Source organism: Cloeon dipterum, chromosome X, assembly GCF_949628265.1.
Source record: "Cloeon dipterum chromosome X, ieCloDipt1.1, whole genome shotgun sequence".
Classification (NCBI taxonomy): Eukaryota; Metazoa; Arthropoda; class Insecta; order Ephemeroptera; family Baetidae; genus Cloeon; species Cloeon dipterum.
Genome location: NC_088790.1, coordinates 14,268,785 through 14,284,407, shown reverse-complemented (window position 1 = coordinate 14,284,407; position 15,623 = coordinate 14,268,785). Strand labels below are relative to the sequence as shown.

General features: G+C 42.1%; 2 protein-coding genes across 6 annotated transcripts in view; both read left to right on the top strand.

Annotated features, from left to right (window-relative positions):
* LOC135946924 (inverted formin-2-like) overlaps positions 1-2,140 on the top strand; it is a 29,227-nt gene extending 27,087 nt beyond the window's left edge. For all 4 annotated transcript variants that reach the window (XM_065495415.1, XM_065495416.1, XM_065495413.1 and 1 more), the window contains exons 22-23: positions 4-149; positions 414-2,140. In XM_065495415.1, coding sequence (XP_065351487.1) covers positions 4-149; positions 414-1,788 — 1,521 coding nt within the window. In that variant the 3' untranslated portion in view covers positions 1,789-2,140. The remainder of the gene's footprint in view (positions 1-3; positions 150-413) is intronic.
* Positions 2,141-3,156: 1,016 nt separating this feature from the next.
* The window catches only part of LOC135946925 (ribonucleoprotein PTB-binding 1-like), an 82,685-nt gene continuing 70,218 nt past the window's right edge, over positions 3,157-15,623 (top strand). The window contains exon 1 of one of the 2 annotated variants that reach the window (XM_065495417.1): positions 3,157-3,513. In XM_065495417.1, coding sequence (XP_065351489.1) covers positions 3,274-3,513 — 240 coding nt within the window. In that variant the 5' untranslated portion in view covers positions 3,157-3,273. The remainder of the gene's footprint in view (positions 3,514-15,623) is intronic. The other variant, XM_065495418.1, reaches the window with a different exon arrangement.

Below are 15,623 nucleotides of genomic sequence, written 5' to 3'. Positions count from 1 at the left end.
CAGGAATCCAACCCTGTGATCGACTCGCTCAGCCGGAAAAGCCAGGATGATAAGCTGACATTGTACCTGAAAACTCCTTCAAACACACCGGAAGCGCCAAAAAGAAATAGGGAGACTCCAAGACCAACCTCACTTTTTATACAACAAAGGTATGAAAATAAACCGAGCCTTTTTGGAATAGCCATCCTTCCAAATTTTTGGTTTGCCACTTAAAATCTATTTGAAGAGTAATCATCTCAAATATTTTCTTTAACTACTTTTTCTTTTATTTTCCATTCAAGGATATTAGATTTAATCTGAATGCACATACAGCCTTTAACTCTAAAATTAGTATAATATCTAGTAAAAATTCACGTAATATTATAAATATAAACTTAAAAAGAAAGCCAATTAAAAAGAAAATTGTTTCCCAGTGCGGCACCATCCACGCCAAGTCCAAGCACAACCGCGACTAGCTCGTTGCCGTATTACGAAACAGACTTTAGTGCCAACTCAGTGAATACCAGCACCAGGTACGTCAAAAAATCTGACCTTCCACCTGTGGACGTGCTGGCGTCACCGCTTCCCAACCGGCGCCTCATGAATAACGGCGGTGGATCGCTCGATAGGAAGCTTCTGCGAGATTCGATGGCTGAGTACAGAATCCCGCAGAGTCCACTGATGCGACGCAAAGAATACCCTCTGGTGGAGAGAGAAGAGGCGCCGCCGTGCGACCGGCTGACCAATATGCTCAAGCACGATGCCGAGGATAACGAATTGGGAGACGGCAGCAAATTCGACAGGTTCTCGCCCGCCAGACGAACTACCAGGAGGCCCTTGGTCCGCACGGGCACCAAAGACAGCGACCTTGGAGTGCCCAAGGACGAGCCAAAGCCGGAGGAGGTGATCAAAGATGTAGCGAGTCCTATTCTGAAACTCGAAAAGCAGAAAGCGGTCGAGTCCCCGGTGAGCGAGAAAACGGAGCCCAGCTGGCCCTCGAAGCCGGTCACCGGCATCAACAAGTCTCTGGCCGAGATGCTGACCAAGAGCGACGAGCCCAATAAGATCCGGCGTAGCAGCTCCGAGTCCATCAAGCGTCCAACTGCCTTGCTCTCGGCGCGCACGACCAGCAGGGCCGCTAAGCCGATCGCCGAGCAGCCCAAGGCCAGCAGTCTGCTGCAGCGCACGCAGTCCCTGGGCAGGTCGGCAGCTGCGGCGCCGGCCGTCAAGGAGGACAAGCCGCGCCTGGTGCGTCAGCTGTCCCGGACGCCGAGCCAGACCCTGGGCAAGGTGGGCGCGGAGCAGGTGGAGCGGACTAGCTCGATCAGCAGCCTGCGCAGCTCCAAGAGCTCGATCGCCAGCAACCCGCCGAGCAAGCAGCCCGTGTGGGTCAAGCAGGACGCGAGCAACACGCCGCGAAGGGCCGTCAAGGAAGCGCCGCCGATCAGGGAGAAACAGGAGCCGGCGCCAAAGAAGACGGAAACCAGGTTCGGATACACGCCGAGCAGTCTGGGTGGCACCCAGATCAAAAGGTCTTCCAGCATGGCCAGCAGGCCCAAGAGGGGCGACAGCATCAGCTCCAAGGAGAACCTGATCAGCCCGAAGACGGTGGCGCCGCCATCCAGCACCAAGCTGACGCGCAACCGACCCACCAGCCTCAGCTTCATGCGTCCAACCGCGGCCAGCACGAGCAAGGAGGCGAGTCAGGGGCCGGGCCCCGGCGAACCTCAGAGCCCCGGCGTCGCCTTCGGCTCCAGCAGAATCCACAGGCTGGCCATGAAACCAGTGGCGCAGGCGAAATGGACCTGATTTTATTTATTTCAAAATTACGCCTCAGTCTTTATTACGGTAATTTTTTTACTTTGATTTAGTGATTATAATTTTCGCGTATAAAACATCGCGTTACCAGTGCCGATTTCTTTTTACGAAGTATTAAATATGTATTATTTGAATTTACGCAATTCAGTCTCTCTCACCCAACATTTTGTAACGTATTAACGATTTTATTGTAACACAGCATGCGATCCTTTAACGTGAGTTATGTACTTTCTGAGCGAAAATCGTTTTATTTAAGTCAACTATGTGTGTCTTCTTGAAAAACAATTATAAATTACAAAATAAAGAATGCTCATTGTCAGTCGCACCGGAACTGCAATTATAATCATGCGAGGTTTTCATTTCAATATCATTTTTCATTGGCCAAAATTACAGAGCAAATTTCTGTGGAATTCTCAGTTGCCAAATGGGCGTCAAGTTGTGTGTGTGCCCTTGACCTTAAACCATAACACAGTTCAGCGTAGACAAGTTTTGGAAAAAACTGAACTGCTCAACCCATCCTCTCCCAAAAATCAAACTAAAATAAAAAATAGGAATCAATTTGGTTAAAATTCAGGCAACATTTTGCAACATTAGAAATAGTTTTTAAAATAGTCTTCTTTATAGATCATTAAATTTCACGAATATTCAGTTTATTTTCAAAATAAACTAAAAGATTATATAGCAAAATTACCGCAGCTATGTATATAGAAAATGAAACTAATAATACAGTTAAACAACCTAGAAAGTAAACTAAAATGCATAATCTTTTACCGATAATCTTTCAGTATTACCTTCAGAATTTCATTTTTTAAACATTTTTTTAGTGAGTTTGGGCGCTTTAAACTCGTTAAAAAGAAACGAGGTGGTTATAATCTCAAAATTGTCCTTTTTTGAAGCGAGAGTTTTAGAACCGGCATGTCACTCGCTCGATTTGGGATCAAGGACGTATTTTTTGTAACAATGAACATGGTAAAAAATTCAAAACCAACAATTAGAGCATTATTTCTACTACACAGTATTTTCGCATAATAATGTAATCTAATAATAAAATGGTCTCCACTATCATCATAATCTCCTTTAGAGAAAAAAATAAAATTGAAGAAAAAATGCAAGCATGACATTCATTTGCAAGATAAAGAATTCGCCCTCTAATTTGCATAGCTGAAAATAGGTCATTTTTTGAAGAGTATTTGTTACTCACAAGTCTTTACTTTCGAAGCGAAACGAAAAGGTTTTAATTAATTTTGACTTGGCAGCTGGTAGATGGCGACGTGCGGTGCTCAATTGGCGATCAGCAGCAGTTCGCTGGCGGTCGGTGCGCGGCGCCAGCGTCGGCAGCGGAGGCGGCAGGGCGCGAGGAGAGGCTGCCCGGTAAGACGGAGCCGTCAGTGCGTGTTCTGACCTGTCAGATCCGATCTTGTCGGCCCGGTGTGTCGTGCGCGAGATGCAGTGAGCGCCCTGCGGAGGAGCACACCAATGGCCACCGGCGAGACCTCCGACTACCAGGCCGTGCACCAGGCCGCCCTGCTCAAGAGCGGCGGCGACAAGCCCTTCTGGACGGCCACCGCGGCCGCCGCCGCCGCGGTCACGGCGGCCGCCTTCTTTGAAGAGACGCCCGAGGAGGCGGTCAAGAGGCAAGTGGCCGCCTTGAAGCGCAAGTTCCACCAGGGTCGGCACCTGCTTATCAAGTATCTGCCCAGGGATGTCACTGAACAGGTGAGAGCAACACGCAACACGTGCCTACAATAATAATAATACGTCTTATGGTATTGTCTCAATTAGTGAGGCACCTACAAAACGTTGGCATAGAAAATTTCTGATTTTTTGAAAAGTATAAAATCAGAGTAGATCTTTTGGCGACTTCTTTATTAAAAAAATAGTCAAAATCTTAAGACCATTGAACAGGAATTATTGATAATTTATGACACTTTCTTCTAGTGGATCTCTACAAGAAATTATTTAACTATTATGTATCATACTTTTTAGTATTGTTGGCTTTAGCTAGTGTTATCTACAAATTATTTGTAATAGTTTTCAAAATCTAGCTTTAAAAGTCACCCCTTAAATCAAGATTTCAAATAGAGAGACAGTGCTCACTGATTTTCTTGGAAATTTAAATGGTTCCCTTTGGAATTCTTTTTCTCTGTCCCAATTTAACGCAACACGGGCAACATTATAATTATTTTTTTCAGTTTATAATCCACCTTAAATAAATCGTTAATTAATGTTCTTGAGTTATATTTTACCAATTTTTTATTCACGTATTAAATTCATTTCAACGGCATGCTCTCTGTACAAATTATGATTGCAAAATTACAAGCCATGAAAAATACGAGTGCAATTTAGTGCCAAAAGAAAATTCAAGGGCTCCCTATTCATAAAAGATGAACATTGTTATTGTTGTATTATATTAAAAGCGAGAGCTTCAAGGTCTGGCGAGTCGCTTCTCCGCAATTATTCCTGCTGGGGAATATTTGGAATGATTAAGGTGCGAATGCCAGCTAGAGGAGCGGTGGCAGCGCCTGGACAAAGCAAAGCAAACAAAAGTGAATCCGAGCGATGAACCAGCCGACTGAGCCTGTGCGGCATTTAAATAACCCGTTAGGCACCTGTAGAGCCATTGCCTCCTCCTCCTTTCCTGGAGACGCTGCCACATTATTTCGGAGCGAGCCAGCATGTTTCCCTCCTCTTCTTCCGCGGTTCCGCCGCTCACGACCAACAACATACATAACTCCTTCAGTTCAGCCGTGATCTGATTCTTTTATTTTTTAACAACTTGGCCAGCTTTTCATTCGAATAATTGATTGATCGGAATGTGATAATTTTTATGTTACGTATTATGCATCAAAATTGAAGTCAACCAAAGGCTAAACCAAGTAAAATAAATTAAGACGTGCTTCTGATTTTTTCCAATGAAAAAACTAATTTAATTAATTAAGTTTGTATTATTGTAAATAAAAATAGTGAGTAATTCAGCCGGCTAATAATTGTAATTAAATAAATTTTTGCTTTTTTAAAATTATGCTTTTTTTAATTTAATTTAAATAATTTAATTAAATTTCATTATTTATATTTATATAATTGATATTCCCGTGAAGCTGAGCAAAACTGATAATTTAAAAATAAAATTCTTCCACTAAGATAAGAAAAACTATCGTTTCTTTATATAAATAAATAAAGTTTCCAATTGATTAATTCAAGGTGGGTTAAATGTTTCGTGTTTAGGGAAGAAGGAAGGCAAGCATTACGAAGCAATTCTAAAGTCAAATCGAATTTGTCATATTCAAGACACAAGTAAACAAAAAAGAAAAGGAATTATTTGAAGGATGAGTAAATTAAGAAAATAAGTTGGAATACAAAAATCCAAGATTGTGTGGCTAGAATTAGAATATTTAAACAATTATTAATTAAAATATTTACTATTGCATTTTTAATGATTTCAATTCTGACCGCACAATCTTGGAAAATTTCTAATCCCATTTAGAGATTGATTTTGATATATTGTGCATTTTGACATTTTTATGTCTCGTCCAGATTTAATTAAGTAAGTAAATTCCCTTTCTTTATTTCAAAATCTCATCTCTTAAAAAATGCCCAATCTCAAAAAGTCCTGCTCTTTGACTAGCAGAGTGCAATCAATTATTATCCGCAGCAATACCGTTACGCCTTCCTTATGGAGAAAAGTTTGCTTCTTGAAGCGGGAATAAGTTCCGTTTGTGCTCTGCTCCGGACATTGCTCAAGTGTCGGAGGGTTTGCATAGATATATCTTTTCAATTTATCAGATTAATGTGCCAGACCGGCTTATCGAGCGTAATTGAATTTGTGCTCAGAATATTTAATTATTCCGCGAGGCGATTAATACAAAGTTGGTTCGCAGCAAGTTCTCCTTTGACGGCTCTTCACCTTTTTAGCTCGTGGTACCGAGTTTTCGCTGTGAACTTGGCGCCGCACTAATTGCTTCCCGGCGAAATTAACAACTTTTGCTTTGATTTCGTCAGATTGAAAGTGGTGATGGCGATGCGATGTTTTATTAGAAAATTACTGATCGAGAGGGAAAATTTTATAATTGACTCCAATTTCTGGAAATTGAACCTTTATAATGCTCTTCATTTTGTGATGTTGAGTGTTCATCATACTCGTTAAAATAATGAGTTTCCTGACAATATTTTTCCTTGTTTCAAAAATAAAAAGTGTTTGGAGCTGCGTACAAATAATATAGCGCTTCCATTAATTTATTGCACTACGATTTCAGATTCAATCATGATAATATATGCTATGCATTCTTGGCGTGGAAATACTTCAATTCACGTACTGATAATCAAAATCGATTCTGCCAATCTTCTTCAAAGATTTTGAGTTTGTACTGCGACTGGTTAAACAGTCTTTTGGTTTTTAGTACTTCAAGAATGCACAGTAATTAAAAAAAACATCGTACAAAATTCTAGAAAATCTTAAATAACCTTGTGTGGCATCTATAGCGGCTACGATCACTAAAGTCTTTCTCAATTAGGACAAAATCAAACATTTTCTCCTTGTGATAGATATATACTGTAAATGTGCATGAATTCAAGGATTTCACTCCAAAAATATCGTAAAATGTACCTCGTCAGGACTGATAAAATTTATATTTGTTCCAAACTCTTCAAAATATAACAAAACTATTTGGGCTATTCAATTTAGTATAATTTAATCGAATTACTTCCATTACAAAAGCGATTATTATATAAACCCACGAGTAGAAGAACCACGCAAAGCTGTTATTTGGGAAATGTCTCGTTTTTGTCGACAGGAGGCAAAACGCCGTTCGTTGTCAGTGCATATAGCTCTCACGAATACGCGCACAGCAAGACAAACGAATATAACTTTGGGAGCTGCGTGATGAGTCGTTTCCATATATTCAAGACACAATGCTCGTCGCGGCGTAAGTAATTCCGCTCTTCGCGTGTGTGTGTTTATAATATGCACGTATTACGCGCACGCATGTTGGAGTCAGCGACGCGAACACGCTCGCCGACACAGCAAAACGACGCGGCAACAGAAAATGTGTCGCACCGCATGGATTACGAAACAGTGTAAATTGCAATGAAAAGTGAAATACGCACGAGTTGCTGATCTTGATTATCATCGTTGGGTTGTTTTTCTTCCATCGATGCCAGTTGAAGAGCGATAAATTAATTAATTGAGAAATATAATCAACTCGTATTCTATATAATTATACAGAATGAAGCAATTTGAGATTACGAATATTTTGTCGTTGATGAAACAAAAACAATTTGAAAATAAATAACGCTATTAACAATATTGAATTTTCGAGAGAAATGTTAACAACAATTTAAAAACGAAAATGTTTAAAATTAAAATTTCAAAAGCTCTGCAAGTTTGTCTTCTCTATCGAAAGTAAGATTCATGATATACCCACACATTAACGCTTCAGCGGCTTCTTCATTGAACCTGAGCGGGTATAATTTGTGAATTCAAACCACAAGAGCAAATATGTCCCATGCGAGTGAGTTGGAAATGCAACCGAGCTGTCACTCAGCAGCTTGAATGTATATTTGCAAAATGTCGTCTGCCTTCTGCATATTTGGCTTGAGCGAAATCACCGCGTTTTGCGTTCATTTGAATTGGAAAAGCGGCATTTATGCTAAAAGCTGAAAATGGTTGGTAGCTGTTGGCGTTTGTCGAACTAGGATGTTCGCATGAACAGTTAAACGCGGTAATCTTTGAATGAATCAGAAATTTGAGATTGGCGAAATCAAACTCACTGGCTCGATGAAGCCATATGCTGCTAAAAATAGAGAGGATTTAATTGTCAGCTTGTGGATTGCTTTGACAGTTTAGTGAAATATTTGGCGATACTCTAAAAGTTCCATTGAAATTTCATGTGTTCGTACAGGGCTGGTAATTATCCTTTCATGTTGAAATCTCGGTCAAGTATTTTATATTTTACTATTTTAAAGTGAGCTATAAACACGTACAGCTCTTCTTTGTTTAAGAGAGCCAATAAAAAATTGAAATGCTAGGCTAACCATGAAGATGACAGGAAGCAAGTAATTGCTCTGGAAGGAGCGCCGTGGGACAATTAAAGACAATTATTTTACGACTTGACCTTAACAACTAAATGAACAAATACACGGAATTTAACACTCATTTTCTGTATTTCAAGGCTGTTTTCAAGTGTTCTCATTAAACTTAAAACAAAAATAGGTTAGAAGTGCCTATAACTTATATCCACTTAAATTTTGTCTCCTACTAATGGCTACAGGTTTTTAAAGGCTACAAAACTTTAATGAGAAATTGATCCATGCTTGAGATATAATAAAAGGGGTTTTTAAAGATATAAATCTCGTTTTCTTTTGTCGTTTTTATTATAGAAAAGATAAGTTTCAATGGCTTAAGATATATATCTTGGGGCAAAAGTTTAATAACAAGGAAATTTTTAATTTCTCTATCTTGGCCAACTCGAGTTAAGAACTCTTTGGTAGAGGTCTCAGCCGTGAGATTAAGGCGGCGGCTGGCGGCTGGCGCGACTGACAATATTTTTAACGTTGAAGTTTGATAGCGCTTAGCGGCCCAAAGGGGTGGAAGACATTTTTTTCTCCTGCGCTTTTTAACTTTTGAATTTTTTTCACCGGCGGCTGGCGCAGCTTAGACAGATTTACGGCGGCTGCGGCGACGTGACCCAAAATTTGCCGGTTGCGGCGCGGGGCAGCGCGGCTGGCTGAGAGCTCTACTTTTTGGCCGTCCGCATATTTCTCAAACTGCATGCCTCATCCTCCGGAACATAAAAGATAAGAAAAAAGCAGCCCCCGGAGCAGCTTACTCGTTTTCGCTGTGTAAAATAGGCCAGCAGCGAGTGACAGAAGTAAAATAATCATAAACAAGCCTCTCTCGCGATCGGCCGCGCGTTCTCCGCGACGACATTCCATTAAGGCACGACAAAATTGCATCTCCACATCTGATTCGCAGTCGACATCTTCATTTTATCCTGTACCGCGGCTGATATTCCCCATTTCCGAGCCGAGCGCGACAAGAGAAAAAGGACGTAAAAAGAGGACGCCCGCAAACATAATTTCACGAGAGCTGGAAGACTACTTTTACGACGAGTTTTATCTTCTTGGGTGCAGCCCCTTTTGGGACTCGAACTGAACATGCAGCGCGCACAATATAACACGATAATGTCACGCCACGCCGACGAATGCACTCGCGAATTACTCATTCATTCGTGTGCGCCATGGGCCGCCCGCTTTTTTATTATGCATCAGCGCGGCAACACACGCGAGAGTGGCGCAGGCAATGTGTTTTTCGCGCTCTGCGGACGTGGCTTGATGCTTTAGGGTTGCATTTTTCATCAGTGGCAGTTTGTTGTCGTCGATTCATCTATTTTTTCAGCGTGAACTAGAAAAGAGGGGTTCTCGCTAAAGTTATTTTTTTCTGTGGTGACAAAATCATTATTATAATTTCTTCCTTAATTCGGTTTTTAACGACGAGGCATCAATTCTCCACTTACAAGATTTTCTTTTCAATTTCATTTAGGCCTTTTATCTAGTAGCAAAAATCGTTTACTCCATTAAATTCAGCTTGTTCTGTTAAATCGAATCTCTTTAATTTAACATCCAGTCTATTTAATGCTTTCTAAACGATCCGAATAGCAGATACTAGACAGCCAAGTTCCCCTTCGAATTAATTGAAATGGCCAAAGTTACTGGCGAGTGTGTGTGTGTGTGTGTGTGTGTGTGTGTGTGTGTGTGTGTGTGTGTGTGTGTGTGTGTGTGTGTGTGTGTGTGTGTGTGTGTGTGTGTGTGTGTGTGTGTGTGTGTGTGTGTGTGTGTGTGTGTGTGTGTGTGTGTGTGTGTGTGTGTGTGTGTGTGTGTGTGTGTGTGTGTGTGTGTGTGTGTGTGTGTGTGTGTGTGTGTGTGTGTGTGTGTGTGTGTGTGTGTGTGTGTGTGTGTGTGTGTGTGTGTGTGTGTGTGTGTGTGTGTGTGTGTGTGTGTGTGTGTGTGTGTGTGTGTGTGTGTGTGTGTGTGTGTGTGTGTGTGTGTGTGTGTGTGTGTGTGTGTGTGTGTGTGTGTGTGTGTGTGTGTGTGTGTGTGTGACAGAGATGTCGTCCGTCGGTGGAGATTTTTAACGTGGTGCGGAACGGCTAGCAAACGATGCAATAAAAACGCCATCGCACGCTGAGCCAAGCAGCTGACTCTGTTGCTTTTTATTCGTTCTCTGCACGCTTGACTCGCGTCAGTCCAGCAAGTAAGCGAGCAGTGAGGTCACTTTTTGTCTCTGTGCAATTAAACCTCGACTGCCGTGGAGCAAATCGAGGAAAACACTCACGGTGCGGATGCTGTGAGTCGTGAAGGAGCGAGCCAGCTGCTCCCCGCAAGAATGTGCCAAGCGAGTGGTTATGTGTTTTGCTAATGCAGCCGAGCAGCGTGTGTCACCTGTTTACCTGCGAAACGCAGTCCCACGGCGGGGTTTGGGACTCAAGAGCCAATAGCCCAGTTTGCTCGGAAATATGAAACTTAAAACGCCAACTAAAATATTAAGTGGGATAATAGTAATGACGAATTTGGCAAAAAAAAACATTTAAATCTTGTAAATTGGTTAAAAAAGCGAAATTTATTTACGAAGATTTTTTGATTTTATTTGCATCCGTGATGAGCCTAAGTCGGGCATAAAAACTATTTTTTTTGTGTAGATAGACTGCAGACTTACGAACTCCTGCGGAAACCTTAAAATATAATTATGGCTAAGAGAAGGAACTCAGGACTCGTGAGAGAAGTGACGCGCTTCGGCAGGGTGCATTCCAATTCCATGCCTTTGGCTGCCCCTATGCCCCGCGTTGCGGGCACTCATCATACACCTAAAGCGCTAATGACGTTTTGTCCCTCCTAAACTTAATATTTTGCTGGGATTTGTCAGTCTGCCTCAGCAGAAAGCACATTAATTTAAATAAGGTTTGCAGCAATTGTTTATAAGCCTCTTACTTTCTGTTATAGGTGAGTCTCTTCATGATTCTTTATGTGGAACTGCTCCAAGTGAGTATAAATTGCGTTGCGTTCTTGTGCGTCGAAAGCAGAGGCGCTTTGTGCACCCACGACTGAAAATAATACGAGACTCGCAATAAATTGGGCCGCGCGTCCAGCAGTGACGTCGCTTACTCACAACGAGGTGCTGTGCGCCGCAAAAAGTCTCCGAATGAATAAATAAAGCATTCCGCTTATCGATTTCGGTACCATGGGACGCACACGTCAAATTCCAGCATGGCCTAGCTGTCATGTGCGATCATATGCCGTAAAAATATTATTTATTTACTCCAGTGCCTGCAACGGCATTCGCAGAATCGTTCTCCTTTCCCGCTGCTGCTAGGAAACGCGGCCAGCGGAAAACGTGCTCGTTCCGATATATTGAACTTTCTTTCTTAAATATTGGTTTATTGGACAGGCAGTCAGTCGAGTTATGGTTGAATGTTGTGCATTGTAAAGTTCGTGGCACAAAAATCTTCAGAGAAGTCGGGATGGGATATAAAAGCTGTCCATTTCCGATTCTTCTTGCGAGTGCCAGCGATGAAATATTGCTCTCCTAATCTTTTGATTGAATCTGTCTTTCTTGAGAAGAAGTTTTTTTTTTTAGCAAATCCCTTTTTATGCCATTCGTTCATTTTGGCACATTACATCCAGCAAGGATAATCTGAATTTATATGACTTTACTGATCAAATACCTTTTTTCTATTACCAGTTGAAGAAAGATACTTTTTTGTCCTTGAATATATTTTGTCTGCATTTGTTTATTATTATTATCATCGGAGAAATGTCACAAGAGCGTTAATTTTTACGTGAAAAATAAATCATACTCAAACAGAGAGCAAAACTTTGGTCTAACTCATTAGAGTATAATTATGTCAGTGCATAAAAGGTGCTTTTTCTCAATGGAACCAAGATTTTTCTGGAGCCAATCAATTCCTTGCTCAGCGCTAACTGGCTGATCCTGCGTCCCTGCTCTTATTCTCTCTCTCTCTCTCTCTCTCTCTCTCTCTCTCTCTCTCTCTCTCTCTCTCACACACACACACACACACACACACTCTCGCCAGCAGATAATGCGATGGGGCGCAGAGATGCTGGTTATTGACTTGACGTCCGCGCCGTCGTTTTCAATCAGGCCGGGCATGATGATGACACAGCCTTATTAAATAACTTGGCTAATAGAATTTCCCGCACCCCCTGCCGGACAAAAGATATTTAGGGCGCGGTCGAGCCCATGAGCCTGTATTTTTGTTGAGCCACACGCAGCTCCAATTTCCACGAAATTCAGAATGGCGTTCTAACAATGAGCAGACGACAAAGTGGATTTGGCAATCTCTGGTTTCCAACAACTCCCATCGTAGAATTAACTTAATTTAGCTTTTATACACACTATCCTTATTTGAAGTAGATATCATCGATCTAAGACTAGATTTGAAAAAAGGCACATGCATGGTTGATTGCGATTGAGGAGACTGTCAATTCCATTTGAGAAAAAATGCTGCCGGAGAAGAGCAATTCTCCGATAAATTGATTGATTGCCTTGATAATTGTCGCAAGGGGTCTGCAGATTAAGCAGCCGCAGACTGACCCCGAAGATTAAGGCCAATTTGTTGCCTCTATTCAATCATGCGCGAGGCAATAAATCTGGGCAAGGAGGTGCGCGCATCACGAGCGGCGGCGTCACCGCCGCGAATAAGCGCGAGGGGAAAGAACGGATGAGAGAAGCAGCAGCAGCTTCAAATTGAATGTAAAAGGAGCCGTAGACGACGAGGTCGATTGATGAGATGGTGTATTGCTCTTATTTAAGCGAGCGAGTGCTGTGCTTCTTTGAACCAAGAAGAGAGCCGTCAAAGGGGAAAAGCACCCAGTATACTTTTATAGAGGGATTTCCTTTCTCAAAGGATGGCTCAAATATTTCATTCCTTCGTCTAAATCCATACGGGACGAGACGGATGGCGACTTTCTTGCAGAAAATGAGAAAGTTCGTCAGCTTTGAGAATTGATTGAAGGGAAGTTTGCAGCTTTGTGAAGTTCATATGAAATTTCCACTCATCCCCAGATCACAAAATGTTTCAAGTTGCGAATACTATATTTTTCAAAACAAAAGTTTTGATGTAGGCATATAGTAAACAATTATAAAACATTTATGTTGCCACTGTATTTTAACTCTTTAAATTAAACATTTCGCCACTACTTGCAACATGTTGTATCAATGTAATTTAGTCATGCTTAGTCAAAACACGTTATTTAAAGAGGGCATTTCGGCATTTTCAAACATAAAAGTTCTCGTTATGTGTATGAACAAGTAGCCAAAGACGCATATCAATTTTAATCTCTATGAGACCGATACACGAGAGAAAGGGTAGGATTCCTTGCAAACAACTTGCTATAACTTTATTAAGGCGGTCAAATCCGGAATGGGCCTAGTTAGTATTTGAAATAAATAGTATTTGATTTATGTCAAAGTTAACTTTGAAAAAATAACTCATCAAAACTGTGAACAATTTGATATGTGTAATAATTTTAATGCTAAATGATATGATTAACAAATGGAACTGCTCTGAGCACGTGCCTCATGCAGAAAATTTTGTTGTTTTCCATATAACAATCACAATGATCCTCATTTCATATCAAACCTATGGGGCATTGGGACACATGCTTTCCGAATTCTGTGCTGCGTTAAAAATTCACACACCAATGAATGATTTGGCTTCCACAGAGACCTATTAAAAACGGGGTGCGGGAGAGAATTATGCGAAAGGTATGGCCCGCGCCGTTTTGGGAAAAGCTTAATGCTGTGGAGCCTGGCGGAGGGTGGTTTAGCAAGCAGCAGCTGGCATGCGGCGGGCCAAATACAAGTGCGGTGCCGCTGTGTGTGTAAATTCCTGGCAAAAAATTCGCCGGTCGTCTGGCTGCTGCGAGCGCCGCATGAAAAATGCAATACGACGCAGAGCGGTGGAGAAAGAGGATTGATTCGGACGGCAGAGAGCGGAGCGAGCGCAAATAGAAATATTAAAAATTCCTGCAAAGGGCAAAATAAAAGAGCCGTAAAGTGTCCGAAGTCGGGACCAAGAGGCAAAGGGCAATAAAAGAGCCGAGAGACACGCGACATTTAAGCGTCGGGCCGAAATGGCTGCCCAAGTATAAAAGCTGCCCTCTCGTGCCCCAAAACGGCCAAGACACTGCAGCTAAACCCGCGGCTTCTACCCCAACGCAAAGGTCGTCCGTGCACTTGTGTAATTTAAGACTCTTCTCCGTTTCATGTTTGTCCGTTTTACTCCCATGAATCACGGAGAGACAAGAAATGTTTTAGCTAGCTGCCATTAACACAAATTACAATATCAAAAGGATGAATGGTTTGCTCTTGTTTGCACCTGAATCCAATATAGTTCACGTTAATGCTGCATCACTGTTGGGAGTTTTTAGTTTTCATATTCAACAAAATAACCCTTTTCACAGTTAGAACCCGTAAGGGTGACCTGGCACAAAACATGCTGCTCATTAATAAACGACAAAGGGCAGGAAAAGTGAAAAATTGCACCACTATTACTGCTGTCTTGCGCCTCTCTGCCGGGCACATCCATATTAATTCGTAATTAGAGGAAGCATGGTGCCGCAGGGCAACTTTCCGCTCCAGACCACGTATCCTGCGAAAGCCGAATAATGATTTGCCTCTTTGGGAGTTGACGGGACACCTCTGATACGTGAAATAAATATCTGCTTCGGATTTCCGTGAAATGCGATCCGGGAGACTCAACTCGTCTGGGAAATCGACGCCGATCATCTTGATTCTGGACTTTTTTCATTCACCAGTAGCAGTGAACTTTAATTTTGTACAGCCTGACTGTGCACTTTTTCCAATCACTTGCTGCGCTGTACGTGTTTAGCTGAACGTAGCACTATCCAATTGATGGTGTAAAATGTTGCCTTTGCCTCATCAAGTATCAAGTGCTGAAACACGATAAACACTGGTGTTGGAAATTCAGAGAGGAATTCTAAATTGAAAGCGGCTTCAGGAAAACGTACCCAATGCGGCAAAATTGGATGATTGATGAAGGCAGTTTGAGTATGCTTATTTTCGTCTCAAACTTAACAAAATTGAGTTTTTTTCTCACTATTTATGCTTGAGAATAGCGTTTAATGAGAAAATCGAAATTAACTCCACAGCACAAACTCCTGCGTGTTTGGTTTCATGTCAAAACTCAGTCGCCGAGTAAATTTTAAAGCGATCTTAAATCTCTATTGTAATAAAACAAGCACTCAGTCGGGAAATTGTGATAAAAGCAACCACAATTGCACGACACTGTTCTCCACGGAAACGTGTTTAATTTCGGGTGCGTTTTAGTCTTTCAAGCAGCCAAACGGAGAGATGGCTCGTGACGATTACGTTTTTTCCGCTCTCCCAGCTCTCGTCATGCAATACAAGAAACGCTCCTTCAGCGGCTTTTGCGTCCGTCGCGCTAGGAAAAGTCGGCATCGCGATAACCTTGTCGCGATAGGCTGCTTTTCACATATTTGCTCCTGAGATGGGATCTTGTGCAGCAGCACGCCACCCACCCAGCGAGCGAGCGAGCGGCGTCATTAAACGCGAATTAATGCGCTTTCTAACCTATAGTAATGCCTGCCGGATTTTCCGTTTTAGGGATAACATCGGCCCCGAGTGAAAAATGGAAAAGTTCGAGGAATGTCTGCGCCGCCATTTTGCTGGGAAGAGAGCGAGAGGAAGTTTTTAGAACAGTGGATTTTTCGCAGCCTCTCTTTTTGTTGAAGCACGCGGGTCAAGCGGATTGGGTTGCTGGCCTCGGGAT